The 26,587-nt window shown below is 39.8% G+C and overlaps 1 protein-coding gene across 2 annotated transcripts; it reads left to right on the top strand.

Annotated features, from left to right (window-relative positions):
- The first annotated feature begins 95 nt into the window (after window positions 1-95).
- Window positions 96-25,782, top strand: RDH10 (retinol dehydrogenase 10). Of its 2 annotated transcripts, none has more exons than XM_072328632.1 (6): window positions 96-707; window positions 1,051-1,286; window positions 20,529-20,627; window positions 22,014-22,159; window positions 22,498-22,629; window positions 24,405-25,782. In XM_072328632.1, the coding sequence occupies exons 1-6, from the start codon at window positions 428-430 to the stop codon at window positions 24,526-24,528; spliced, it is 1,017 nt and encodes a 338-aa protein (XP_072184733.1). In that variant the 5' UTR covers window positions 96-427; the 3' UTR covers window positions 24,529-25,782. The 2 variants fall into 2 exon arrangements, with proteins under 2 accessions (XP_072184733.1, XP_072184731.1); XM_072328630.1 differs by having other exon boundaries at window positions 1,048-1,286.
- Window positions 25,783-26,587: the final 805 nt, after the last annotated feature.

Below are 26,587 nucleotides of genomic sequence, written 5' to 3'. Positions count from 1 at the left end.
GAGCGGAGCGAGGAGGGGCCGCGGCGGGGGTGGGGGTCCCGGGAATGCGGGGCGGGCCCGGGGGAGGGCTGGGGAGCCCGGGAGGAGGGGCCGAGCCGCCCGACCCGCCCTATATAGGGCGCCGAGCGAGCAAGATGCTCACTGCCAACAGCGGGGCCGCGGGCGCGTGGGGACGGGGCGGGCGGCGATCTCCTTCCCTGTGCTCCTTCGTTGGGCGTGGGGTGCGGGACCGAGCACGGGGCGTCCCGAGCGGCGACGGGCGGAGCGGGGCAGCCCCGGCAGCGGGAGCTCCCCCGGTACCGGGCTGTCCTAGCTAGAACAGCGGCCCCAGGTGCGGAGCCGGGCGAAGGGAGGCAACGCTCCGCGCCGTGCCCGCCGCTGCGGGCGGGGGTGAGGGCCGTCGGGCCGGGGGCGAGGGGCTGCCAGCATGAACATCCTGCTGGAGCTGTTCGTGGTCACCTTCCGAGTGCTGTGGGCGTTCGTGCTGGCCGCTGCCAAGTGGCTGGTGCGGCCCAAAGAGAAGAGCGTGGCGGGGCAGGTGTGCCTGATCACAGGGGCGGGCAGCGGCCTGGGCCGTCTCTTCGCTTTGGAGTTTGCCCGGCGCCGGGCGCTTCTGGTGCTGTGGGACATCAACACGCAGAGCAACGAGGAGACGGCGGGCATGGTGCGACACATCTACCGCGAACTCTCCGAGGCCGCCCCCAAAGGTAAGCGGCGCTGGGCGCTGCCCCTCAGAGCCCACCTGCGGCCGTCCTTCCCCGGGGACCTCCCGCCCCGGGACGGCGCCAGGTGAAGGCCCTCCTGTCGGGGAGCCGGGCGGGACGTTGCGGGCCGTGTCCCGGGTGTCCCTTCGTCCCCGCGGCGGCTCCCGGCTCTCAGAGCTGGCAGTGATAGCAAGCAGGCGAGTTCCCGTGTACCACGGTGACACCAGAGTAAACAGAAGTTTTAGTGCGTTGGAAGTAAGTTTGCTCTTTTGCTCAGTTCTTTATTTGCCTGCCGTAATCCACCTAAGAACGTTTTCTCTTTTCTTTCCTCTCTGTTTGCTAGTAGTTGGAGACGGAGAGAAAGATGCGCTGCCCCATTGCAGCTTGCAGGTTTACACGTACACCTGTGATGTGGGCAAAAGAGAAAATGTCTACACAACAGCGGAGAGGGTCCGCAAAGAGGTTGGAGAGGTTTCTGTCCTGGTTAACAATGCTGGCGTGGTCTCCGGGCACCACCTTTTGGAGTGTCCTGATGAGCTGATTGAGAGGACCATGATGGTCAACTGTCACGCGCATTTCTGGGTAACTATATGCTCATATTACCTTTTCTATCTGTTAAATTGAGGGAATCAGCTGCTGTTGCTTAACTCCTGTCTCCTTGCACTGGGTCCCTTTCGTTTGGAAGCTCTCCACTTTGGGGGCTTCTTTTTTAATGTCTTAACAGGTAATGTTATTAAAGTTATTAATAAATTACTTTGAATTGACTCTGTGCTCTTAGAATCTTGAGTTCACAATCTCACTCACTTATTTAGCCCCAGATATGAAATCTGTTGCAATCATAACTTCTGAATTTGCATTGAAGGTTGTTGCTATTAAGGAATGACTTTTCTCCCTCCTTCTGTAGTCTTAAAGCAGAATGTCAGCAGCTTTAAGGTGCTGTTTTGATGACGGTTGCAATGGCAAAGTTGCTCGCTTTTGGAGAAAGAGGCTTATTAGAAGCCCTGCTGGAGGTCTTGTTTGAATTGCCTTGGAGGCAAATTGTTGCTTTTGGTGGCTGGGAGGAAAGGCCAAGAAATCAAGCCAAGAACACTTTTTTGGGAATCCTGTGTATTTGTCATCATAGCTTTCTCCTGGGGCTACTGGTAGAAGTAAGAAACATCTTCAAAGCTAATTCTGAGGTGATACTGTTTCTGTAACTAGCAGATTGTTATCAAGGAGAAGTTATTTGATGAAGCTATTTGATCTTTGCTCTTCTTGTCTGCCTGAATCTTGTTTCCCTGCAAGTTTTATTTTTAATCTCGCTGTAGTGTGGAGCTATGGAAGTCAGCATGTTGAAGGAGGGCACGATGCACACTCGGGTTAGCATTAGCTGTCAGACTGAGCCCATTGTTAGTAGTGAACTGTTCTTTGGTCCTTCAAATAGTGTTATGAAATACACTTGCATAACAATCAAAAGATTAAGCAATCTGAAATATGCTTCGACTTGAGCTTTCTTTGGCTGTTCTTACCTTTGGATGATAAAATTTTGTAAAATCCTCCTCTTTGAAACCTAGAAGGGCCTCACAAACCTGGGGCTTTAACATGGAAGTTAAATGCTGTTTCGTAACCCTAAAGGAGCCCCTTCAAATCTGCGCTGTGAAATACTTAATGGCAGAGCAGTCTTTTTCCAATGTATTGTAAAGCTTGCAGAGAGTTTGCTTAAACTTCAATGCACATGAGATTGTTTAGAAACTATTAAAGTATATTTTAAGGCAATTTGGGCAATTTGAAAGGTTTGAAAAAGCGCATAAGACCTCGCAGCCTTTAAGAGCTCTGCACGTTTCCTTCATAAAAGTGAAACTGATGCTGAAGCAAGCAGAGATGTACACAGATTTAATGACTGTTGTTGATGTGGTTTAAAAGCAGATTTGACAAAGTTTCCAAGAACTCTAAATTATGACATCACCAGGAATTAAAATATGGGAGGATCCTAAATTCTCCAGCTGTTCTTCCTTCAGGCCTAAGTCATACACTTATTTATAACATTGTTTCAGAGACCTTTTTAAAGCATCCTGTGTGTGTTCTTTTACAGTAATCAAATATTAAGCTTAGTCTAGTATTGCTGTGACTGTTATTTCCATAAGTTTCATTCATTTCTAAATGTTAGTATCAAATGCCTTTAACTGCATCTTCTTAGATTACGTTTTTTTTTCTTTAAGATCTGAGCTGTGGAAATTGAGATCTTGGCGTAATCTTCTAAGGAGTAGTCAACACCCTTTCTATTTACTAGAGGATCTGTTCTTATGTATGCTTCCTGCAGATCCCGTGTCCTGCTTTGCTTTTCCTTTTATTTATTTTTTTGCTCTTGGCAAAGCTTTTTCATAGTCTTCCCCTTCCTGATCTCAGAAAAGACTGGCTTGGCCAACAGTGGGTGGACTTGTATTAGAAAATAATAATACTTAATTCATAAGATATCATCTGAATCAGCTGATTTGAAGCCAATTTTTTTTTTTCTTTTTTTTTAATGCAAGTCAATGCTGACTTAAATAAAACAATCTGTCTAGATGTGTGATGTCTTATGCAGCTAGACTTTTCCATGTCAGCTAAACTGGTGGTCCAAAAGCGAAGGAAATACTCTGGAGCATTATGTAGACTTGTAACTATTCTTGAAGCATGTTTCATCCAAAAAGCTTTAAAAGGGTTTTGTATTGACATGAATCTCTTGTGTAACATTGCTCAGTAGTTCAGTGTTTGTGCTTTTTGGGGTCTTTTGGTTTTTCTATTATTTCTTCTCTCTCCTGTGTAACACGGTATGTTTTCCCTCATACTTTGATCACTAACAAGCCTCAGTGTGCTTCTACATAAAAATGTCAAATGGAACTGTGGCACTGTCCCCTTGAAGCCTCTGAAATGGGGTTGACTGCATGTTCTCTGTGCAGGTGAACTGAATTTGTTTTCCGTGAGCAGCTACAGTTTGAAGGCTGCTGAATCTCTGCATTAGGCAATAAAACAAAAGCCTGTCACTGGTTTGCTGTAGTGACTCTAACTGGGCTGTGTACCATATCACAAACTGGCAGTAAGGAGAGCTTTAGCAGCATACCACAGCCTAAACAGATGCTTTCCATTTTGCTGACATCCATGATTTGTATAAGCCTTCCTATGTGTGTTCTATATAAACATGTCACCAATGCATCATGTAGCAATTTCCACAGCATAAAATCCATTGCAGTATTAAAAACCTGTTATTTCATGCTGTGATAACTTGAATGCTTCTGATATTGAAAACATAGGGACAAAATCTATTCTCAGTTTGAAACAAGCCAGCTCTGGTTTACTATAATTTGCAGATGCATAGAACTGTTGCAGTAATATAACAGTATCTTTCTTGCCAGTCTGTTGCAAGAATAACTTGGCTGCACTTGCCAATTACTGGAACAGAACTTCTGCAGACAGGGAGTTCTTTATGTCAGGATCCAGACTTGAAAAATGTTTAGTTAGTGCAAGATTAAGCTGTTGCTACATCTATTTTAAGCAGAAAGGTGTTTTTCCTTAATGTTTTACAAAAAAGCTTAAGTGAAGTATCAGCGCGTGTGTTTTTAGATCATAGAATAGTATTCAATAAAACTACTGTACAAATCATTTCAGGATGGATTGAGATTTCTTGTATCTACTATTCTGCCTGAATGTGAAGCTATAAAGCCACTGCTGAATAGACAAGTATTAGTGTTGTACCTCAGCATAGTTCCTGGTGACTCCTCCCAGATTCAGTTGTTGAACGAAGCACAATGATGATCAGGCACCACAATGTTCTGTGATAAGAAGATCCTTCCGTACAGCAGATTTTCAGTATCCAGCTCTGAGAGAACAGTGATACTGCTCCTGCTTTTCATTGTCGTCTCAGTGCTCTGAAACTTTTGACTTGAAGCTCTCCTCCTAGCGAGTTCTCTTCAACTTACCAAAAGGGGGAAGCAAAAGCATTTAGCTCCAGCTGTGTCATATTTAAAAAGAAGTGGAAAGCTAAAGCCTGGGCTTGTTCATTGCTGCATTACTGTCCATTCACTTATAAACTATTCTGTTTCTGAGGTTAAGCGTGTACAGCTCCCTTTGCAGGTATATAACAAATTCTACATGGTCCAATGCTGATAATATGAAGAGAGATATACTGTGTAAGAGGGAAATGCTGCTTGAGTAAATTAGATATTCTGGACTATATAATCCCCTAAAAGTAAACAAATCTTTAAAAGAAAAAGCTTAGTGGAAGCTAGAGAGGGTACTGGATTAAATACATATTTATGCAGGTATTGCAGTTGCCAGCTTAATCTGTCTGAAAAACTTACTAAAACCTTGGAGAATAAGTGGCTTATCTATAAGTACTGATCTAATCTCCAACTCTGAGGTTTCTGTGATTCTAATCTCATATAGTTTCCCCAGTGTTCAATAGAACTCATACCCGTGATTGGTTTAAATATGAAAATGTTGCACATCAAGTGTGCTTGGTGACTGTTCTACAGAAGAAGAGATAATTATGTGAAGCTGCATCTGAAACTGTACCAGGACAAATCTTTTATAAACTATTGGCCTAGTAGTTTAATTTTTGTCTTCATTTTTGTAGTTCTAATGTTTATGATAAAATATACACACGATATTTTACTTATGTGCCAACTCGCTGTATTTAGCATTGTGGATGAGTGGAGTTAGCTGTCTTAATTTTTAATTTCATGATAATGTGTCCAAAGAAGTTTGCTGACGAAGTTTATAAGTTCTTGACTTTTTTTTCTTTGAAAAATGAGTTGGATCAAATTCAAGCCAAACCATGTGTATATGATCCAAAAAGTGTCATCAAAACTAACTCTTCCCTTGCAAAATGATTCCAATTACATGCCACCAGTAAATTACCCTAGACAGCACATGTGTTTCATATAATGCAGTAGCATGCTGGGTAATGAAAATGAACCAAAAGCAGTCAGGCTCTTAGCTACAGAAATAGAGTATTGGTCATATTTAAACCTTGCAAGTGCTTTGGTATGTTTCTGTGGTTCATATGTTCTTAGGCTTATTTATCAAGGAAATAGAGGAAATCTTCTATCAGTTGAGGAAAATACTGTCTTCCAGATGTAGTTTTCTAAAATATCAATTGTACCCTCTTATGCAGCAATGTACTTAACGAAAGCATAAGCAAATAAATGGCTGTATGAGCGTTTTTGGAGCATGAGTGGACATGATACTACTGGCTTAGAGCTTTCTTTACTGATGTACAGTATAGTGTACCAGGACCTTGTCAAGTACGGTTGCCACCAACCTGGAGTTGTCTAATCTGTAACAGTTGGTTACCTGCATCTTACAATCTGTATTCATCTATAAACTAGTCTTGTTATATTTAAGTTGTTGTGATTGTTTTCAAAAAAATCTGTATTTTGTTGACTTTTTTTTCCAGTTTTCTGATCCTTTTTGAGGAAATAAACATGAGAAACACATCTGATTAGGCATCTAGATGTCTATGCTTCAGTTGTGAAAGGTATCTTGCATCACTTCCAAGAGCAGACACAGGTGTGGATTAAAATGTATACTTATTGACTGGAAGACTTACCAAGCACATTAAGTTGGGGAGGTAGATGAGTCTCAGTCATGTTAAAAAGAAAAACAAACCTTAGTTTTTTATCTGTAGGAATTGTGTGAATTCAAGCAATAAATTAGTGAGAGAGGGGAGCTGTAGCAAAACAACTCCTAGAGCTCTTGTCTTCATGGGCTGCACTTCCATCGGGATAGTAGGAGGAATGTTTTGAAGATTCTTTGGGTGTGTTACTAAGCTAACTTTCCTGCATGTATGTTCTGTGCTAGGTAATCATACTTGCATGATGGAGAATGCTGACCTGTTTTGTTCAAAAAGCAGTTGAATCCATGCATCTCCCTTTTCTGTAATGGTGTAAAGTGTTTTTTTGTCCTTGTCAGTTCAGAGAGCTGAAATGATGGCTCAGTGGGTCTTAAAGTGCTTCAATTATGCTCAAGCTCTTGTAACTGCTCCCAGGCATGCTTTTGAGGTGAATTTTCTGCATCATTTGAAAGATGTATGGAACTTGGGCTCAAAAAAACAGAAAATAAAGATTCTCAAATTGCAGACCATTAATTGTTTGTTGCCCGTAGGTTGGTGTATGTGAAGGTGGTGTACCACATGGCCAGCCAGTTACTTACATGCACTTGACTTGCTGAAGTTAGTGGAGTTTAGGTGAAAGCAATAGTATTATTTTCACATGAAAGCAATGTGATGGGTCCTTTAAGGGAAAGGAGAGTTACTCTGAAGAGAACATGCCAAGACTTCTCAAACTAATTGAAATACATCTTAAGTATTAATCAGTTATTAGTGACTTGTAATTCCGAAGCCTTCTAAAATAAAGCTGGAAATGCAGTGTAGCCTGGAAAGAAGAGGTCCTTGAGGTAATCTCACACTTCAGTCTCCTGTGACTTTTATGAGGGTTAGAGACTTGTCAGCAAACCATATCAGTGCTTTCAGGACTGCTAATCTGCTCTGAAGAAATGATGCTGGTTGAGTGATCAGTGTGGTGATTGAATTCCTCCTTCTTCTGGAATGAGTTAAGTCAGCTGAATAAGCAAAAACCTCTACACCGACTTTGGTCTGATATTATGGTGTTACTTATGAAAAATCTGGGGAAGCAGGAAACCTTGAATGGAATGCTAGTTCTTGCCACTGTGCTGTTTAACCTAGCTTGAAGTGGAGAGGGTGCCTCTGCTGTTTTGGGAAATACTCCATATAAAAGTTATACATATGTCCTGTGGTGGATGGAAGAGCAGCGCTCTGATGGGGTATGATAGAATTTTAAGTTACCTATTGTTCTGTCTAAAGAAACGTTTATAGTTTTACGAAAAGCAATGATGTTAATGGGATCTTAACACATTATTACCTTTCTGTAATAATCAAGTGACAGTAACATACTTCTAGAAGACAGATGTGTTTGTGTGCTCAAATACAGAGAAATGTAATTTTAATTAAGATGTGGATAAGTGTCTTGCTAACCCAGTTTTTTCCTTGTTGGCAGAACCAGCCTTAAGTGAACAATGTGAGCTAGCAATCCTTATCTGTAGTTCTGAGGGCCATCAAGTACTCTGACAAGATGGGTTGAGGGAAGATGAATGTTGTGTTTTCCAACACTGTTCCTGCCATTTTTTAGCACCACATTTTTATTATCTTCTCTACTTTTTATCAGTATGAGCTGGAAAGTGTTATCCTTTCCCAGTGCATCTCATGATTTGATTTGATCTGGATCTTTGTGTGTTTGTGTGTGTGAGGATTTTGCTTGTTTGTTTGCCTGGGTTTTTGTTATGCATTTGTAATATTAAATCTTTCTGAAGTCCTCTGTACATAAAAGCCAGAGCATCATTTAATTGATAAACCTTGCTCCACAGCCTCTAAGGTTTCTAATTATTCACACTGACAATAAAATTGAGTAATCGATACATGTGTGTCTCTTGTGAAGAGTGGTAAAAGTATTTCTGCACAGGCAAGCTAGTGCTGGGTCACATGTGATGCTGTGTGCTTATGCCCGTGGTCTTAGGCTTCTTAGTCTGTATAAAAATGTATTTAAAAATATAGCTACAGGCTTAAGTAAGTGGGTATAAACTGCTGGCATCTTGGTTTCTTATCATTTGGTTTGAAAGGAGATATGTCACAAGCAGGAAAGAGATTTACATCAATGCTTAAACTTCTGAATGAACGCTTTGTTCTTGTAAATAATTGTGTTAGAATAATGATTTATATGCCAGCCAAATTAACACTTGACACAAGTGAGGTATCACAGTCAGGAGGGGAGGGCGTTATAGGCCAAGGAATGCAGAAACAGCTGCAGAGCAGAGGTGACTCTCTTGGTGTGAGCCTTTTGAAATTCAAGTTTGTTTGGCTGTTGAATTCTGCACCTAAATGTGCCCTGGTCACTTCTGCCATCTGTTTGAACTTGTGTGACAGCTTCTCAAGCACTCCACTTACAGCGCTGGTTTGTATAAGTTCTTGAGCATATGCTTAAATATAAGTTGGCCACAGTTTCTGTTGACTCAGGAGAAAAATTAAGGACAGCTTAGTGGTGGCAAGCATGGGGGCATCCCTTGAATATATGATCCTTGGATGAGCCAGTTTAGCACACAGAACTCTCCAGAGGGAAGCTTCATTTTCTTGGCCTAATTGATTAGTTTTGCTTCTTAGAGACCACACTTGCTTCATCAACATTTTAGGCGTGCACTGACCAAATAGTACTTATGTCAAAGAGACTGAAAGTAGGATAAAACCATGTGGCAGCAGACAGGACCTCTACAGCTGTTAATCCTGTTTTTTTTTCTTGTGAGATATTCAGTTATGGTGCAAAATTACCTTCCCCTTTCTTTTTTTAAGAGTAATTATTTGAAACAATGACCTAGTTACTGAGTTAGGAAGGATGAGTGGAGTGACTCAGCTTTCATCTGCGTGCAGATATTGCACAGCAATGACAATGCTGTGGAGGTGCTGTCTTAAGGTACGTAAAGAAATCAGAGACTATTTTTTTTTTTTCCTGGTTTAGCCTCCTCTTCAAAAGTCAGTTACGTAGATTGTAAAGCACGAGTGATGACTTCATGTTTTCCCTAAGTACTGTTCTGTAGTAATATTTGGAAATATGCAGACTAAAATATTAAGTGTTACCAAGTATTCCAGAGCATGACTAAGCTTATGGCAAGCTGGAGAAGAATGTGTATTTGGAAGTTGGATTGCGTTCTTGTTCACTGAACAGAATATTCTGAGCTCTTATCTAATAGTTTTTCTAAAATGAATTTGTTATGTGGATTTTTCACTGACTCATGATGGCACATTTTCTTTCTTTTTTCTTTTCTTTTTTTCTTTTTTTTTTTTTTGGTCAAGATTATCACATAGCTGGCAATAAATAACTGCTCTCCAAATGGTTGGACATTTGCTACAAACTTGTGCTAATGAAGGTGAGGGACTAATGTGTTTGTTACACTAATGTCAACATTGCTCTGAAATACCACAAATCCTTTGACTGGGCCATTTGTTAGTATATAAACAAAGCAGAATTTCTAGTCATTTGACTTCAACAGGACTTAGACCCAGCTTTTGTGGAAAGAAGGAGCCAACTGTTAACTTCTGATATTGCTTCATCAGCAAACTCTAAAGTAACTTTAAATTTGACAATGCAAGTTAGGTCTTTACTGACAGATCTGCCTGTGGAAAAAGATGATGTTGATAGTGCTCTCTACTGGAAATGTAACTTAAGTCCCTTAGCTTCTTATAGTGGTGTTGGAGTTCTGTTAGTTTTGAGTGTATGGAAAGCTCAGATGCTAATACCGTAGTTTAAAGAAAGCAAGTTGTTCTGCTTGAAACTGCATGTTACTTTTCAGAGACTTCTGCCGGGTGTATAGTACCTGTTTTAAATTAAACAGTAGTCATGGTTTGGTAGTGGTTATAGTCTGAGAGCATAAAGAAATGTTGTTTGAAGACAATAAACATCAGTTTACCTAATGAGGTATCTTTGGGCAGAAGGGAAGAGTTCATCTTTTCAGCATGATTACTTCATCTGTAAGCTTTGGTTCTCATGCTTGATTATGCCTTGTTCTGACCAGAGAAGCCTGCATGTATGCATTTTTTTTTTTCCCAAGTTCCACTTGACATTTGTCACATTTATTTTCCAACGTGAGGCAAAACTAAATGCATAGTTATGCCTCCACCAGCCCTCCTACCATCCTGTCTAACCCACTACTGAAACTTCTCAGCTTTTATAATTTTAGTTTGGCATTTGAAATGCACAATCACTGGCAATCTTTATTCTGCTCTCCTGCCCTGCTTAAGGGGATAAACTCTTCCCCTTGCTCATTGCTAGCTGTTGAGAATCCAGTACGATTGTACGGTCTGGGCTTTAAAAGCCATTGAAATTCAGCGTAGGCAGAATTGTCTGTGAGTGGTCTGAATGAATACCTTTAAGAAGCTGGCAAGGAAGTGTAGTCAGTGGAGGACTTCTGATAGCAGGGGAACATCATTTTCATTTTGAAGATAATGCGATATGCAGGTGTCCTGGAGTCAGCTGAAAATACATTAGTTTCAAAGCATGCTCATCTGGGTGCTCTACACTGTCTTACTGGACTCACTTCATCCACTTGAAAGGTCCTTAGACCAAAGGAGAAAGAGTCGAAATGGAAAAGATGCTATTTTAGAGTATGATAAATATATTACAGACAAAAGTATATGGGAGATACAGGAGAGAAGTAACAAAGAAATTAGCATACTTCCCTAAGATATATACTTTATTTACATATATATATTTATGTAACTTATATTTTTTATTATATTTTTTATAAACTCAACACAGGGATAAAGAATGCAGGGTCTCTGCTTGCTTATGAACTTTTCTGTGCAAGAGGAAGATGAATGTTTTGTTGGGAAGGGAGCTGGTATCCTTGACTTACATGGAGAACGTCCTCTGTTATTCATAGCCACATGAAATAAAAGACTTGCAAAAAGTGAAGAGCCCTAACTGTACAGTTGGTGACTTAAGTAGCAGTATATACTGATGCATGTATATAAAACAGTTATGCAAGCCATATCTGTAAGTACAGATCAAAGTAGATAAGTTTATGTGCTTGTATGGTAGAATATATACAAGCATGTCCATGAAAGGCAGCCACACGCTTCCACAGAAACGACTGGTGCAGCATACACTCATTAGGAAGACCAGACACGTAAATAGAAGTCTGACATCTGTGGGTGGAAATAATTTTAAAAGCTTTAAAAATCTACAACCTGTTTCTTCTCAGTAGGAAAGAATATAAAAGATCTCAAGAGCAAAAAGGTGGAAGCTGCATACCAGTAACATGAAAGCTCTAACTTCCACTTGCTGGTATAGAATTAACAGGGGTAGTTCAGCTTGAATGCCCAGAAAGCATACAAAGCAGTGGCTCCTTTGAACAAGCAAAACATTCTTAAGGAGATACTGGGGCTGCCTTTGGCTGTGGTACATGTACCTAAAGTACATGCCCTAGGTAAAGGTGTCTGAAGTGCTGCTATGGTGGTGAACACAAGGAAAAGGTTTATGTAAGGCAGCTGGGAGTTTGATTAGCTCTGGATTGCCATAAGCCTTAGGCAATGGTAGAATTTCCATCTTGACTCTCAAAAAGAACGTTTCTGAAGCAGGAATTCTGTTATTTAGGTAGCATGCTTGAGTACTTTCCTACACTTCAGAGCAAAGGGAGAACAAAGCTGTTTTCTGTTCCAGTCCTAGTTATGCAATTTGGGGTAATATCACAGGAAACAAAGCCCTTAAATGAAAGGGGAGGGAGAGAGAATGTAGTGACATGATAAGGTAACTAAAGTCTCTGTTGCAAGGTCCTTTCCTAAGCACTTTTTTCATATTCCACTCTGTAGAAACAACCCCTTTCCAACTAAGCCTTGTTAACAAACCATACAAAAGACAATTTAGCCAGGCTAAGTTCAGTTGTTCTAGGCTTGGCATAATTAGTTTTGGTAGTAAAGAGTAGAAAACAATGATTAATGACTGAGAGATAACTAGTGGTATTAGTTTCCTGTGATTTTTATTTATTTATTTATTTATTTTTTTAGCATTACTTATCTTATCTTTACTATCTATGCATTGTAAACAGCTTTCTGGCACAAAGTTCTGATTAAGGAAACTACTTCATTCAGTTTCAGCTTTCTTCTGATACACTCAGCGTGAGTTTATTCAGCGTAAGAGGAACTACTACAAGAGCTGAAAGGTTCACAAGAAACAATGGTAGCTATTGGTATTTCAAGGAATTTTGTAATGGCACCCTAAGTACTACAAATGTGAAACAGTGTAGATATGTAACTATGGACTGTAACATACTTTTTGTTTAGCAAATAGCATGATACGTGTTTGTTACTACTAAAAAAACCCACTTATAAACCTCCATAAATGAGGTTTAACCGAGTTTTCTACAGTTATGATGCTTCTCAGCTGATTGTGTGTCCCTTGAGAAGCAAGGGATTTTGTGGATGGATCAGCCACGAGAGAGGAGAAAGCAGGAACATTAATTACTAATATGAATTCATTAAAAAAAAAAAATAAAATTAAATGCTAAACAAGTGATTCAAGTAATAGGTTATGATTTCACTAGGTGAAGGCTCTGTGTACTTCAGAGTCCTATTTCACACAGCATAAGAGAGAGGGAAAATAAATATATTTCTCTGTAAATCAAATAAAGTTTTAAATTACCTGGTGTTGTCTTGGTGACTTAGTTCTTTGGAGTACTTATTTTGTTACCTTCACCTCTTAACCTGGTTAGATTTTATCTGTAGTTTCACTCTATCTACAAATGTAGGGCACACCGAGTATTGGTGTGCCGGTGTGGCTTTGCTTCCTTGCTACTTGTCATCCTTATGGACTTCTTGTTCTTTTAGGAGCTTCTGGTTGCAAGGCAACTGTAACATTATTACTGTGCATGTACGTTAAGCATTAACTGCTGTTGCAGTTCAATATTAAAGGAATCCCCGTGGTCCCAAAGCAGTGGGTTTTTTTTGTAAAGGACAAATAAAGCTTTAGTGAGAGATTAAAGGTTGTGTTGCCTGCCAGGAGGTAAATAACTAAGGAACTCCTTTTGAAATGAAATATTGGAAGCACTAGGTTTTTATTTTGAATGCAAGGCCTGTTTCTTTCTGTGCTTTTGGTACAGCTGTCTGTGGCAGCTTGGTTTGAGAAGGTCATATGTATCTCCTGTTCCGTTTTTACTATAGAAGGATCTGAGCATGATCACCCATGAACAATCCAGAGGAATATGTGTTTTGTTTTGTTTAATTCGCTACTTTATGAAAATTACACAATTCTGACTTGTTTTTCACAATAGTTTATTGAGAATAAAAACTGAAGATCAAAAATAGCACTGATCTCTACAGCTATTTAAATATTTACTTAGACAGTGGCTAATTATCCAGAGGGGGCCCAGTGCTTCTTAAAACCAGCCAGCAGAGACATCTGAGCTCCTTTTAAGTTGAGGCACAACTTTGGTTCCTTACATTTGCAAGGTCAACAGTAGTTGTGGGCTTCTATCTGCCTTCTGTAGTCAGCCTGTTAACAACACAGCTGTATCTGCTGTGCTGTGCAGTCTTTCTAGTGTCCAGTTCAGGACTTTTGATCTAGTCTTTGCACAGTCAATCTCACCTTAAACTAATATTTTGGAGATAATTGTATACTGGAATTTAAGAAGGGTGGAGATATAATACAGAAGAAGTAATTGAGATGATAATGCAAATGTCTGATTGTTGTGCTCAGTTCTAATTGGAACCAATTAAAAAATAAAAGGGAAATGAACAGTTAAATCCAATCTTGTAATGGTATGCTTTGGTGTTTGAGAAGGCGTTTTTGGTTATTATAGCCTCTAATGAGAATAAGTTCTCCTTTGGGAGTTACACGGTTCTAGGGTATACTTTCAAGACTCTTCTAAAAAAGTTTGCAATGGCTTTTGTTATAATGCTATAAATAAAGTTTTACCCCACATTTATAAAATGTATTTAAAGTGTATTTAAAGTGTATTTAAAGTGGTTATCTTCTGAAATGAGAGAGACTGTATGACTACAGTTGAAAATAACTTCAGTATATTTACTGGTAAGTTTTCCATGGGGTTTTTCCTGCCTTTCAGGCGCCTCACGTTTCCTTTCAACATGCAGGAGCACATTGTTGCTATTCTATCCAGTTTGGAGAAACCTACTTTAAGACGCAGGTTGCCACAGCTGGTTTGAAGAACAGTTTGGTGTTTTCTTTTGTCAGGTTTCTGTGCCTTACTTTCCAGTTATTGGAATGGAAAGAAAACTGGGGCATATGGTAATTTCTGAGTTTTGCCCCATGGCAGCCATGTGCTGTCCTGCATGGAAGCAAGAGAACCTGCAGTGCTGTGATCCATGAAGAAAGGAAAGAATATAAAATCAAATGCCCATGCGAGGAAGAGAGAGGATGCAAGATGCATTTTAGATAGAAACTGGGATTTTTTTTTTGTCACTGTCTCCATCTACCTGGACTTCAGTAAGGCCTTTGACACTGTCCCCCATAACATTCTGGTAGAGAAGCTGGCTGCCCGTGGTTTGGATGGTGCACGCTCCGCTGGGTGAAGAACTGGTTGGATGGCCGGGCCCAGAGAGTTGTGGTCAATGGAGTGGAATCCAGTTGGCGGCCGGTCACAAGTGGCGTCCCCCAGGGCTCGGTGCTTGGGCCGCTTCTGTTTAACATCTTCATTGATGATTTGGATGAGGGGATTGAGTGCACCCTCAGTAAGTTCGCAGACGACACTAAGCTGGGAGGGAGTGTTGATCTGCCTGAGGGGAGAAGGGCACTACAGAGAGACCTGGATAGACTTGATCGATGGGCCAAGGTTAATGGAATGAGTTTCAACAGGGCCAAGTGTCGGGTCCTGCATTTTGGTCATAACAACCCCAGGCAATCCTACAGGCTTGGGAAGGTGTGGCTGGAAAGCTCCCAGACGGAAAGGGACCTTGGTGTGCTGATGGACAGTCGGCTGAATATGAGCCAGCAGTGTGCCCAGGTGGCCAAGAGGGCCAATGGCATCCTGGCTTGTATCAGGAATGGTGTGGTGAGCAGGACTAAGGAAGTCATCCTGCCCCTGTACTCAGCATTGGTGAGGCCTCACCTCGAGTACTGTGTCCAGTTTTGGGCACCTCAGCACAAGAAGGACATGGAGGTACTGGAGCAGGTCCAGAGAAGGGCAACGAGGCTTGTTAAGGGCTTGGAGAATCAGCCCTATGAGGAGAGACTAAGGAAGCTGGGGCTGTTTAGTCTGAGGAAGAGGAGGCTGAGGGGAGACCTTATTGCTGTCTTCCAGTACCTGAAAGGTTCTTACAGTGAGAGTGGGGCAGGTCTATTCTCACTACTGACTTGTGACAGGACAAGGGGAAATGGCCTCAAGTTGCGCCAGGGCAAGTTTAGGTTGGATATTAGAAAGAACTTCTTTACAGAAAGGGTGGTTAGGTACTGGAATGGGCTCCCCAAGGAGGTGGTTGAATCGCCATCCCTGGATGTGTTTAAGAGCCGCTTGGATGTGGTACTCAGGGATATGATTTAGCAGAGGTTTGTTGTTGTGGTATTGTTTTGTGGTTGTTTTTTAAGAGATAGGCTACTGGTTAGGCTGCGGTTGGACTTGATGATCTTCAAGGTCTTTTCCAACCTGAGTAATTCTATGATTCTATGATTCTATGATTCCATTGCTTCAAATTAATACTTTCGTGTTATTAGCCATGATAGCAGGCTGTTGTGATTTCTGCTGCCTTCATTTTTGGCTTAAATAGAGTCACCTAGATGGGTTTGTGACTAATGTCACCAACTCTGTGGATCTTGCTGAAAAGTTTTAATGCAAAGATAAAAAAAACAATGCAGTTACCCAAATGTCGTACCTTTTCATACTGTTATGCATCTGACAGTCAGGAAAAGCTGTGACTCGAGTAAAATCATTATCTGTTATACCAGCATGCCACTCTTGTGGATTAACAACAGCAGTAGGAAAACTTGCCTATTCCTATCAGCCCCTGAAAAGTAACTGCATTCAATCCACCTTATATGAAGGGGTCATATGGAGAATAAGCTATCCCTTTGGCATAAAGTATTTTCTGCCTTATTTATGCTATCAGAGTAGTTGTAAAGGGCGGTTGGGTGTTGGTGGAAGGCAGAAGGTATGGAAAAAAATACTGTATTGAAAAATAGAAACTATAAAGGATCCGACACATTGGTACCTGTTTTATTTGTTTCTTTAATATAAAAGCAAGTCTATAAACATGAGGTAGCATGTACTTTTCCACTTCGGTGTGCTTTGTGCGTTCAGTATTCACTGTTTTGAGCTGCATACGTCTAACATTGTTTTCTGTGTAGGCTTGCTTTCTACTTTAAGAATAATTACTTCAAAATTTAATTAAAAAAATCACTTTCCCAAACAGAGTATTTCTTCATATTCTCATTTGCTGTATTTAGGCTAATTTGTCTTGACATTGCAGCTGTGCTGTTCTTTGTGTTGCACAATCTTTTGAGTTTTGTTTCATTAAGAATGGAACTAAAGAATTTGGGGAAGGGGAGGGAAGAAGTGCTAGACTGTTAGAAGTTAATTTGCCGTAAACCAAAATGTTGAGAACAGATTACGAAAGCTATGAAGTGACATGTAAATGCTTGTTCAGTTTCACACTTATGAGAAATAAGTCATTAAAGCTGTGTGCACGTGGAATACATGTTACAGCTACTGAGAATAGTTTGTTCTTACTTATATATTCAGAAGCATGGAGGAAATTGCTTAGAAGATTTGGAAGTGGTCTTTTATGGAGCCTGAACATAAAGATTAAACAGCCTCAAAAACAAACAAACAAAAGAACTAGCTCTGCACTCTGTTCCAACTAGCTTCTTACATTCTGCCTGTCCTACCTACCTGCTTTGTCTAATCTGAACTGCAGGTTAGAAAACTTATTTGTACTATACTTCGGACTTGTTTCTGTTTGTTGTTTTTCTGGAAGAGAGGGAAATAAGAAGAGAGCAATTCTGAGTAAAGAAGATGCTTAACTTTATATTTCTGTGTACCTTTCCTGATTCCCCATAGCATAAATTCCTTTCATCTACTGTACTTTCTGGCTTATCCTCTGTGTTGAAAAGTGTACTGTGTTTGTCATTAATAAAAGACCTCGCTCCAACTTGAACCACTTAAATGATTTTAGTTCTATGTCTTCCTCTGCAGCTGTGAGAGGTAAAACTGAAATTAAAAGATCAAACCTGAAAGCAGATAGTTTGATTAAATCATTTCGGTTATTTTGGGGGCCTGGTTCTTGACCTCTAATGCCAGGGACAGTACCACATTTCTTACATAGTATCTTCTAATACTTTTCTTTGGCAGAGGATTAGTGTGTCCATGCATCACCTCTGAAAACGAATGTGGGCTGTGCTACCTGTTCAGACAAATGCCAGATGGGAAGGCCACCCAAGAGGCATCTTGCCCCTGAACCAATCGAACTTTGAACCGCTTTCTCAGCATCACGACAAGCACAGAGAAGATGTCAGGTCTGGTAGGCAGATGTAGCTGAAGCTGAAAGAAACTAGGTTGGTCTGGTTTATGTAACAGACAGAAAAACTGGGGACCAGAGTATGGAGGAAGCTGCTTTGATCAACGAAGTAGGCTGTGCCAGAAGCTCAGTAAGAACACTGATTTATTTGGGGATTGCATATACCACGAAAGAGAATAACTTCACTTTGGGATTGTTTTTCCCAGCAAGAGGAGGCTGGGAGGAGCAGTGGGCAAGCCTTACTCTGAGACTGGAAATGTGTCCCCCAATAGGGTGTGTCTGCCTCTCACCATGCGTGTTTTTAAGTACTGACTCCAAGCTGCAGCAGATGGCTGGAGGATGGCAGCACCAAGATGACTTGCTGTTATCCATTTAGTGAGGTGTTGATAGTTGACTGCTGTGTTTTGTATGTTTTTGATGGTGCAGCTATCTTTATCAACTGTTAGGATAGGTAATAGCATGGGTTTATGGACGCAATTACAATTCAACATATTTCCTCCGCAACTCTTGACAATAAAAAAATAAAAAAGAAGAAAAAGACAACAAGAAAGGAGGCTACAATATCACAGAGAATAAGGAAGGAAAATAAAACCACCCCAAAAGCCTAAAGGAGCAAGAGAAGCACTTTCTTGTTGATTTTCTCCTATCAGATAAAAATTATCTGTGTCTTGGATGTGGTAGGATGAAAAATCTGTTGCTACGTTTTCCTTTCTTTCTATCCCTCACCTCCTGAGGGACAAACTCCAAGGCAAGTCCCTCTTTCTTTCTGCTGTTCCTGTGCTTTGCAGGCAGGGCTTAAGTCTGCATTATCACGCTTTCTGGCAGTGTGGGGTGGCAATCAGTCATTCCAATGTGATGTGGACAGATAACTGAGACCTAAGTGGAAACTGCTGATGGAACTGACTAATGCTCTGGAGGGGAGTAAATTGTTAGCAGGGCTGAACTGGGTGCTCTGCTGTCTTAGGAAGTTGGTGTGGAAGACCTGGGCCAGTGCACAGTGGTCAGTGTTGTGGGGTGACTGCAGAGAAATAACGTACTGCATAGCTTGAGGAAAGTGAAGCTTCTTACCTTTTTGAGACTGTGTTGCCTTGTGACGACCAGGCTTTCTTGCCACACAACATGGGAAGAGAGGCTGAAACTTCATGTGCCTGGCACAGATTAGTTTAACAAGTGAACTAAATTCTTGTCTGAGGCTCTGTATAAGAGGTTTAGAGATCCCTGCCACGAGGAAAGAAACAAATGCAAGACAGCTTGCTCTCAGATTATATTTTGTAATTAGCTTCGTTATACAGTTATGACAGAATCTAGGAGTTATATGAATCAACAGTAGAAAAGGCAAGGAGTCAGGAGGTCTGTTAATCTTCTATCATCTGCCAGCTATCCAGTGAAAACACTCTTTTGTGTGGTGTTAGGAGGTCTGGATTAGTCATTTAACACCTGCAGGCGAAAACGTTGTACAAGAACATGTGAAAATCATTAGAGCAAAACTATCCTGACGTCTGTGATTGGAAAATGCAGACAGCATAAGAATGGAATTAGATGGATTCAGCTGTAGCTTGTATGTCTCTGTAACAATGCAGCTGACAAGATTCAGACCAACAATTAAGCAAACAGCAAATACTTCAGGGGCATTTGCATACTCTGGGTTTGGATCCAAATTACATGAGAAGATTTGGTTTCTGGGAGGACAAAGAATTTGTAGTTATTTGTAGTTCTGCCTGAGTTAGAATGGGAAAGAAGCTTGGCCATGAGTAGATTTGTATATTAACCACATGCTTTTGTGATTAACATACGTTATCTGTAATTCTTTGGCAACTTAAAAGTGTTCTAGTATAGTATGCTGATTACCTACAAGCTGAAGTAAATAATAGCTGAAGAAACCCTTTTTCTAATTAATTGTTTTAAGCATAAGTGGTGTTCTGATTGATAGAATATAAAAAACATTAGTGTGAGTTGGCTTCAAAAACAGGTGACAAAACTAGATATTATAGGAGAGGTGATCTTCTGAGAACTAACTTCAGCTTATCACTTAAATTTTTATTTTTTTTAAAGGTGTTAGCTCTGATTTGGGTGTTTAAACAAACAGACCTTGAGATAATCAAAGTGGTGGTTAAAAGCATTCATCTTGACACTTGATTTTGTTTTATCTTTGAAACCCTTCAGATACGGAATTAATAATGGATGTATACATCTACTTTTAGTTAGAGCGGTGCTAATGGATACTAATAAAGGTGGAAAACAGTTCAAACTGGCAGATGTGTAGTATATTTTGTATGTGAAAGGTAACATCAGCAAAGCATCTGCCTCTCCAATATTGCCGTAAAATGCACAGGGTAAGTTAAGTGGATAAAACCAACCATATCTAGCTGAGAAAATACATCATCAATAATTAGAACTGGTAATTGGTGCTGATCTTAACGCAGAAACGCTGAGTAGCATAATTAAACACTTTGCATTCCTTTTTCTGCCTTTAAAAAAGAAGTGACTTCCACTTTAGGTTCGAATTATCTCTTTCTGATAACTGGTCTCTTGCAGAAAAATAAACATGTCTGAGCTCAATTGATCTTTTAACCTTCACATTTCTGGAGATACGATCGTTGCTGTCTGAATTCACATACTATAGATTTTCTATTGGCATTTTTTTGAAAAACCAAGAAGTTCCAAACCTATACAGTGATCTTCTGAATTCTTTATAATAAACTGAGGTAAAGGTTTTGAACGCTTGTAACTAATGTAGTACTTTGCTTATTTTCTTTTACTTGATTGTTTTATTTATTTTGCAGACCACTAAAGCATTCCTTCCCAAGATGCTGGAAATGAATCATGGACACATTGTGACAGTTGCAAGTTCTTTAGGACTGTTCAGTACTGCTGGAGTAGAGGTTTGTTGGATTGTAATAATCTGGCTTGTTTTGTTTTTGTTTTTTTTTATATTAGCAGCTAGAGAAAGTAGTCAAATCTTCAAAGGTATTTGGAGGTTACAGTAATATGGATACCAAATAACTTAGCAGCCCTCTGAGTAGGATCCACAGGACTCAAGCAGACACCGTATTTGTGCACTTGCCACTTGGAGTGAAGGCCTAGGATAGAATTTCATTCAGAATGCTGAATGATTGTTGAGTAGCCTGGTAACTACTGGTAATTTGAATGGTATTCACCTACCCATTCCTGCCAAGAAATGTAGTGTTAAGGCTGAAGTCAAAGGCAAGGACTTTTGAAAAGCCATGTTTCTTATTTCTTTTTTTTTTCTGTGAGAAAATGGCTACCTACTTTCCTTACAGAATAGATGACTCACCTGCCTTACTCCAAGTTATAAGCAGTAGGCCATCTAGGTTCTAGCAGCCATTTGAGAACACCAGTTTCAGTGATTCATTTGATACATAAAACCGGGTAAGGATTAGAGCATATTAGCTTGCATTTTAGGTCATTAGTACAGATGCAAGTGGGAACAAAAGTCATTCAAGTAGTGAAAAAGAATAAGTCTAACAGAATGATGGTCGTACTACCTTGTAAAATGCAGGGTTGGGTTTGTTTTTGGTTGTTTTTTTTTATATCTTAGGCTCAATCCAGAATCTTAAACTGCCCAGTTTATTTATTTATTAGCAGAAATGAGTTAAGCTGGTGTAAGTTAAAGCTTTTTTAGTTTATTTGCTTTCTTGAGAATTCTTGAGAGAATTTCCTAGACAGTGGGCATGTGTGCATCCAACTGAGAACTTGAATGTTACTGCTGTCTCTGCAGTTATTTTTGAATTCTGAGTATTTTATGAGATAAGCAAACTGTACAGTTTTCTGAAATTAAATATGTAATACAACCAAATACAACTTTGTTATACCTTCTATTGAAACTAACAAAAAGTAAAACATTTCAAGTTTCTGCACCTATGCTCTGCCAAATCTGCTTGATATATGCTTGAAAACCAGCTTCTTCAAATCTGACCCCCAGGTAGTATCAGATTTCTCAGTCTTCCATTCCAGCATTTGGTATTAAGCAAACTGAGTAACTTGCCATACGAACCTCCCTAATTCAGAATCTTAAATCCAAGTTAATCTCATACGTTCAGCTTTTCTGTTTTTATGATTCTGTGCTCATTGCTTTAAAATCGAAGCGACAAATGAGTTGATGTGATGCTATTTCCAGTGGGTGTCTTTTTGTTGTTACTTGCTAAGTTTGTGTAGAATCACATCCAATATGCTTTGGCTTTAAACATGATTCATATCTGTCCCTTTTAAGGTGCTATTTTTTTCCCCCCTGTTCATTCCCAACACAGGATTATTGTGCTAGCAAATTTGGAGCTGTAGGTTTTCACGAGTCTTTGAGCCATGAACTGAAAGCTGCTGAAAAGGATGGAATCAAAACAACTTTAGTCTGCCCTTATCTTGTAGATACAGGAATGTTCAGAGGGTGCAGGATCAGGTGAGTGAAATTTGCCTCTCTTATGTTTGTTGTTTTATAAAAGTACTTGACGGTAATTTAGCTCATTACCATAAAAATATTAAAATAAATATTATGTCTGCTTTCATATGTTACTGTGATTACTAATCCTGGCCCCAGAAAGGGACTTTCTGAATTTCCTTGATCCCATGGTACTTAGCACAAGTTTTAACCTACATTTCCTATAACTGAATAGTGAATGCAAAAGTTGAACTACTTCTCTTTGCTAAGGCATTCCAAAAAAAACGTGAGTTAATGAACTCTCTATGTTGGCAGTCCTTGATATATCTTGGTAAATCGGCTTTAATCAAATATTTCAGAAAAGAAATTGAGCCTTTTCTTCCACCGCTGAAACCAGAATACTGTGTGAAGCAGGCTATGAGAGCTATCCTTACAGACCAGCCAATGATCTGCACACCTCGCCTCATGTACATGGTCACCTTCATGAAAAGGTAACATCTGAGATGCCACTCAGTTGGCAATACAAGCAGCAGAATGCTAGTAAAATACATTAATATATCCACTTTCTAGATTTAAACACTGTCGTACCTGTACAGGCCACAGGTGCTGTTTAGTCATAATTCTGGTCTCTTGGCTTACGTAAGTGTATGTTGTTGTCTTGGGAAGTTCCATAAAACTGTGATCCTATGTACTGTACATCCTAGTTTTGCATTTCTATTATCTTCCATCCTCATTAGATGCATGTTCTCTTCAATAGACCTTTCTTCTGTTCTGTGAGTTCTTTTTATTTAGGAATGGGGGAATAAGGAAGCTTCCAGCAAAGGAATCTGTAACTATTTGTGTCTAGGAGCAGTGTGGAGGAGGCCCTGCCTGCAGATTCTCTAGGGCTCGCATCAATACAGCAAACAAGTTGAAAATCTGCACATTTAGAACCAAATTGCAGAGTGTGTTTGTAGGAAGGGTTATTTTAAGGAATCGTCTCCTTTGTTCTGTCTAAAGCTTCAGGTTTGGGATGAGAACTCTGTAACTAGCCTTCTATTTCAGTGATGCAGTGTAATACAGGAGTTGGCTCAATTCCACTGATGCATCATCACTTGCATGCTAGTTTGTAGAGAACAGTTTCGCAGCTGTACAGATTTTTCTGTTTCTTTAACCTTAAGTGTGTAGTAGGAACCTTGAAACTGAGAGTGTTGGGATTTTGCTGTACTTACAAAGCAGTCGTTCTCTGCTTCAATTCTCTCCTGGTGGATAGAGTCACCAAAGACTAGGGAGGACCTTGACTGTTCTCATCTTTGCTGGAAGAGAGTATGTGTGTGTCCCTTTTGCCAACAACTTGAGAACACTACAGTCTTTGAGCTAGCTTCAACTAGAAGCTCAGAGGACACTTCAGTGCTCTCTGCACAAGCAGTGCCTTCTGCAACAACGGTCACATCAAAGGCCCTTGGGGTTTTCTTGCATTCAACACTTTAGCTTCCAACAGGGAGATCAAAGCTCCTGCATAATCCATGCCCCAGGCAGCAGCACTTAGATCAAAGGCCCTCCAGTGGCTACTGCACAAACAGTACTACTGCCAGCAAAGACACCTGTACCAGTGACATCTATTTCAGTGATCCTTACTCCTAATGCCTAGATTCTGTGCATTGCTTTCCACTACATGAGTGTCTGTTGTGCTGTTTCCAGAGGCTGAAGAGACCCAATCTTAGTCCTTCGCGAGAGCTTCTAAAAGTAGTGTTTTATGGATATAGGAAGGAGGGGAGGGTCTGTAGCCAGATATTCATCTCATCTTGGAATTTTATCTAAAGGGAACAGAGAGGAAATTGCTTTCTTTATTTCAGACCTCTTTTTGAGGATGGATGACTGAGTTTAGAATGTGTGTAAAAGTTGTTAGACATCCGGTGATTAAAGAATTGCATAAATTAATACTAATTCCAAATTAGATTTTGCTAAATGTCTGATGACTTCTGGCACTACCTTTGGTTGTTAGTAGACTTTCTGTGGTGCGCTTGTCACAGGTTTGTGAAGAAGCAGCAGAAAATCTGTCCTAAGCTGACAGCCAGTGAACAAATAACTTCTTCCTCCTCCTTTACACCTGCCTGTATGACTGAGTCCCTAGAATGTCCTGGAAAATACTTTTATTGAACTGTCTTAGGAAACCCCTGTGATAGCTATTATGTTCCATATGAAAGCCAAAGTACATAATAAACAGGGCTTTTTTTTTTGCATTTTTGTGCTGTTTTCTAACAATTTCTTAACTCGTGTTTTGCAGTATTCTACCCTTTGAAGCAGTTGTGTGTATGTACCGGTTTTTGGGAGCAGACAAGTGTATGTACCCCTTCATTGCTCAAAGGAAGCAGGCTACAAACAACAATGAAGCAAAAAATGGAATTTAACACTGGTTTGGACTGACGTTTATAGGTGAATATGATAATGTTACCTGAGTGAATTGTGAAGTGCACTTGCATCTAAGAGATGCAGAAAGTTATCACCTTACTGTGGCATTCTCTTGGGTCCTCAACCTGTGTATTGAACTCTAAAAATCAACGTTTTTTTATATACTGTAAATAAAACTGACTAGAGTACTTGGAAAATGTGATAGGTAAACAAGGTGAATTTACAGTGTAGCCGCCACCGTTGTCCTTTAGAATCTCACTGTATGTACAGTAAACTAGTCATACTACTTCTTGTAGGGATGCACTGTGTGATATCTCTTCCTCAGCCTACCAAGATGTGTAAAAACTGTCTACAACCAGAGGATGTAATGTCTCAGAAGTTGCTTGTTTTTCCCAGTGGTGTTTGGTAAGGGGCAGGGAGGGAAATCTTGATACTTAAGCTACTGCTTATCACCTTTTAGCAAATTCAAGGATGGTTTCTGACTGCATCTCTTTGCTTGTTAACCCAAGCTCTCTAAAGGACACATGGCCAACTTGTGGTGTAATTCTCTTTTGTACCAATTGTGCGTATTCTATTTAAACAAAGATAAAAATCTCTGCAGATTCAAAGGCAAGTGAATGTATCAGAACTACATTCAAACTTGTACTGGGCATCTGGTTTTCTATGAATGCAGTCAGTGATTTAAATCGACTTTTTTTCAAGTCACTTGATTTGAAATATGCTCTGTTCTGTTTTCCTCTATATATGTCAGAGTCCGGTCTGCTGTTATGAACTATGTTTCTTTTTGTAGTACTTATTTCCGACAGAGTTCTCCCACCCCCTGAGGAAGCTGTTGTACTAAATTTCTGTAACTGGACTTGTGCCTAAAAGACAAAGCAACTCAGCTGAGATACAAACTGTTTATGTAACTGCTGGTCGTACGCCAACTATTAGCAAATAAGAAATAGAGTAACGCCTGATGCAACTTTACATGTGGAGTATGGAAGGGTGTAAAGATTTTTTTTTTCAATTGTACTCACATTGTAGAACAGCAAACGACATTTTTACAGTATTTTTTGTAAAGCGAACAATTTTGTGCCTTGAATTTGGTAATCTGTATTAGTGAAGCATTGTAAAAGTGAACTTCTACCTCTGTATCTTAATGTATACCATCCACTTGTAAACTACTATTGGACAAATTGTGATTACTTTTTTTAGAATGTCTTGTTACATAGTGACCAATGCCCGTGGTTATTAAAGTGAGCCACCTTTTCCTTAAATCACTGATTGGAATGCTTCCTTGAAAGACTAGTTCAAGCTACTTGTGCGTGCTCCGTAGCTCTTTGTCATCAACACAGTTCACATACTTATTGCTCAGTTCCTGTGTCTGCTTTGTCAACTACAAGATTTAGTCTGATCTCTTAAGCATTAGTAAGTACTGTGAAATTAAGCTTTAGGAGTTGACGCTTTCTAGTTTCTAGCCTGATCAATGATGTAATTGGTCAGTGAGCATCTGAAGAGTTTCAGATTTCTATAGTACTTCATTAGATATACGTAAAAATAACTTGGTGTGGATGTGATTTTAAGGGATTAAAAATGTTTCAGTGTAGTCATTGTTACTACTCATTACATGAACATAGCACACATATGTTGTTTTTAATTTTATATGTTTGGAGAATAGTGTTTTAACTAAACCTGTTTAGAAATTAGTTTAAAGTAGATGAAACTGTTTACATTAGCCCTTATTCCAAATTCCATCCACTTTTGAAAACGCCTCTTAATTTGACCCCAGGGAAGTAATTAACTTCATGCTCTTGCAGCAAAGTCACTAAGAGTAAGTACAGCAAATTTTGATTCTATTACACAGCATAATTTTAATGCACTTTTTCCCCCCTCTAATGTGTTTTAATCTATATTGCTGTCTGAGACTGAGAAGCAGCTTTTATAGTTGATATATTGATTCCCAAAACGTTTCCTATTCTGACAGAAATGGAGAAATAAAAACCTGACCATAATATGAAGTTCTTATAAAGCATCATACCATTTTATGAGGGCAATAGACCAACTTAGAAAGCAAAT

The sequence above is a fragment of the Excalfactoria chinensis genome, chromosome 2, assembly GCF_039878825.1.
Source record: "Excalfactoria chinensis isolate bCotChi1 chromosome 2, bCotChi1.hap2, whole genome shotgun sequence".
Classification (NCBI taxonomy): domain Eukaryota; kingdom Metazoa; phylum Chordata; class Aves; order Galliformes; family Phasianidae; genus Excalfactoria; species Excalfactoria chinensis.
Note: the sequence above shows the minus strand (reverse complement) of the source record. Positions and strands in the feature narration are given on the sequence as shown.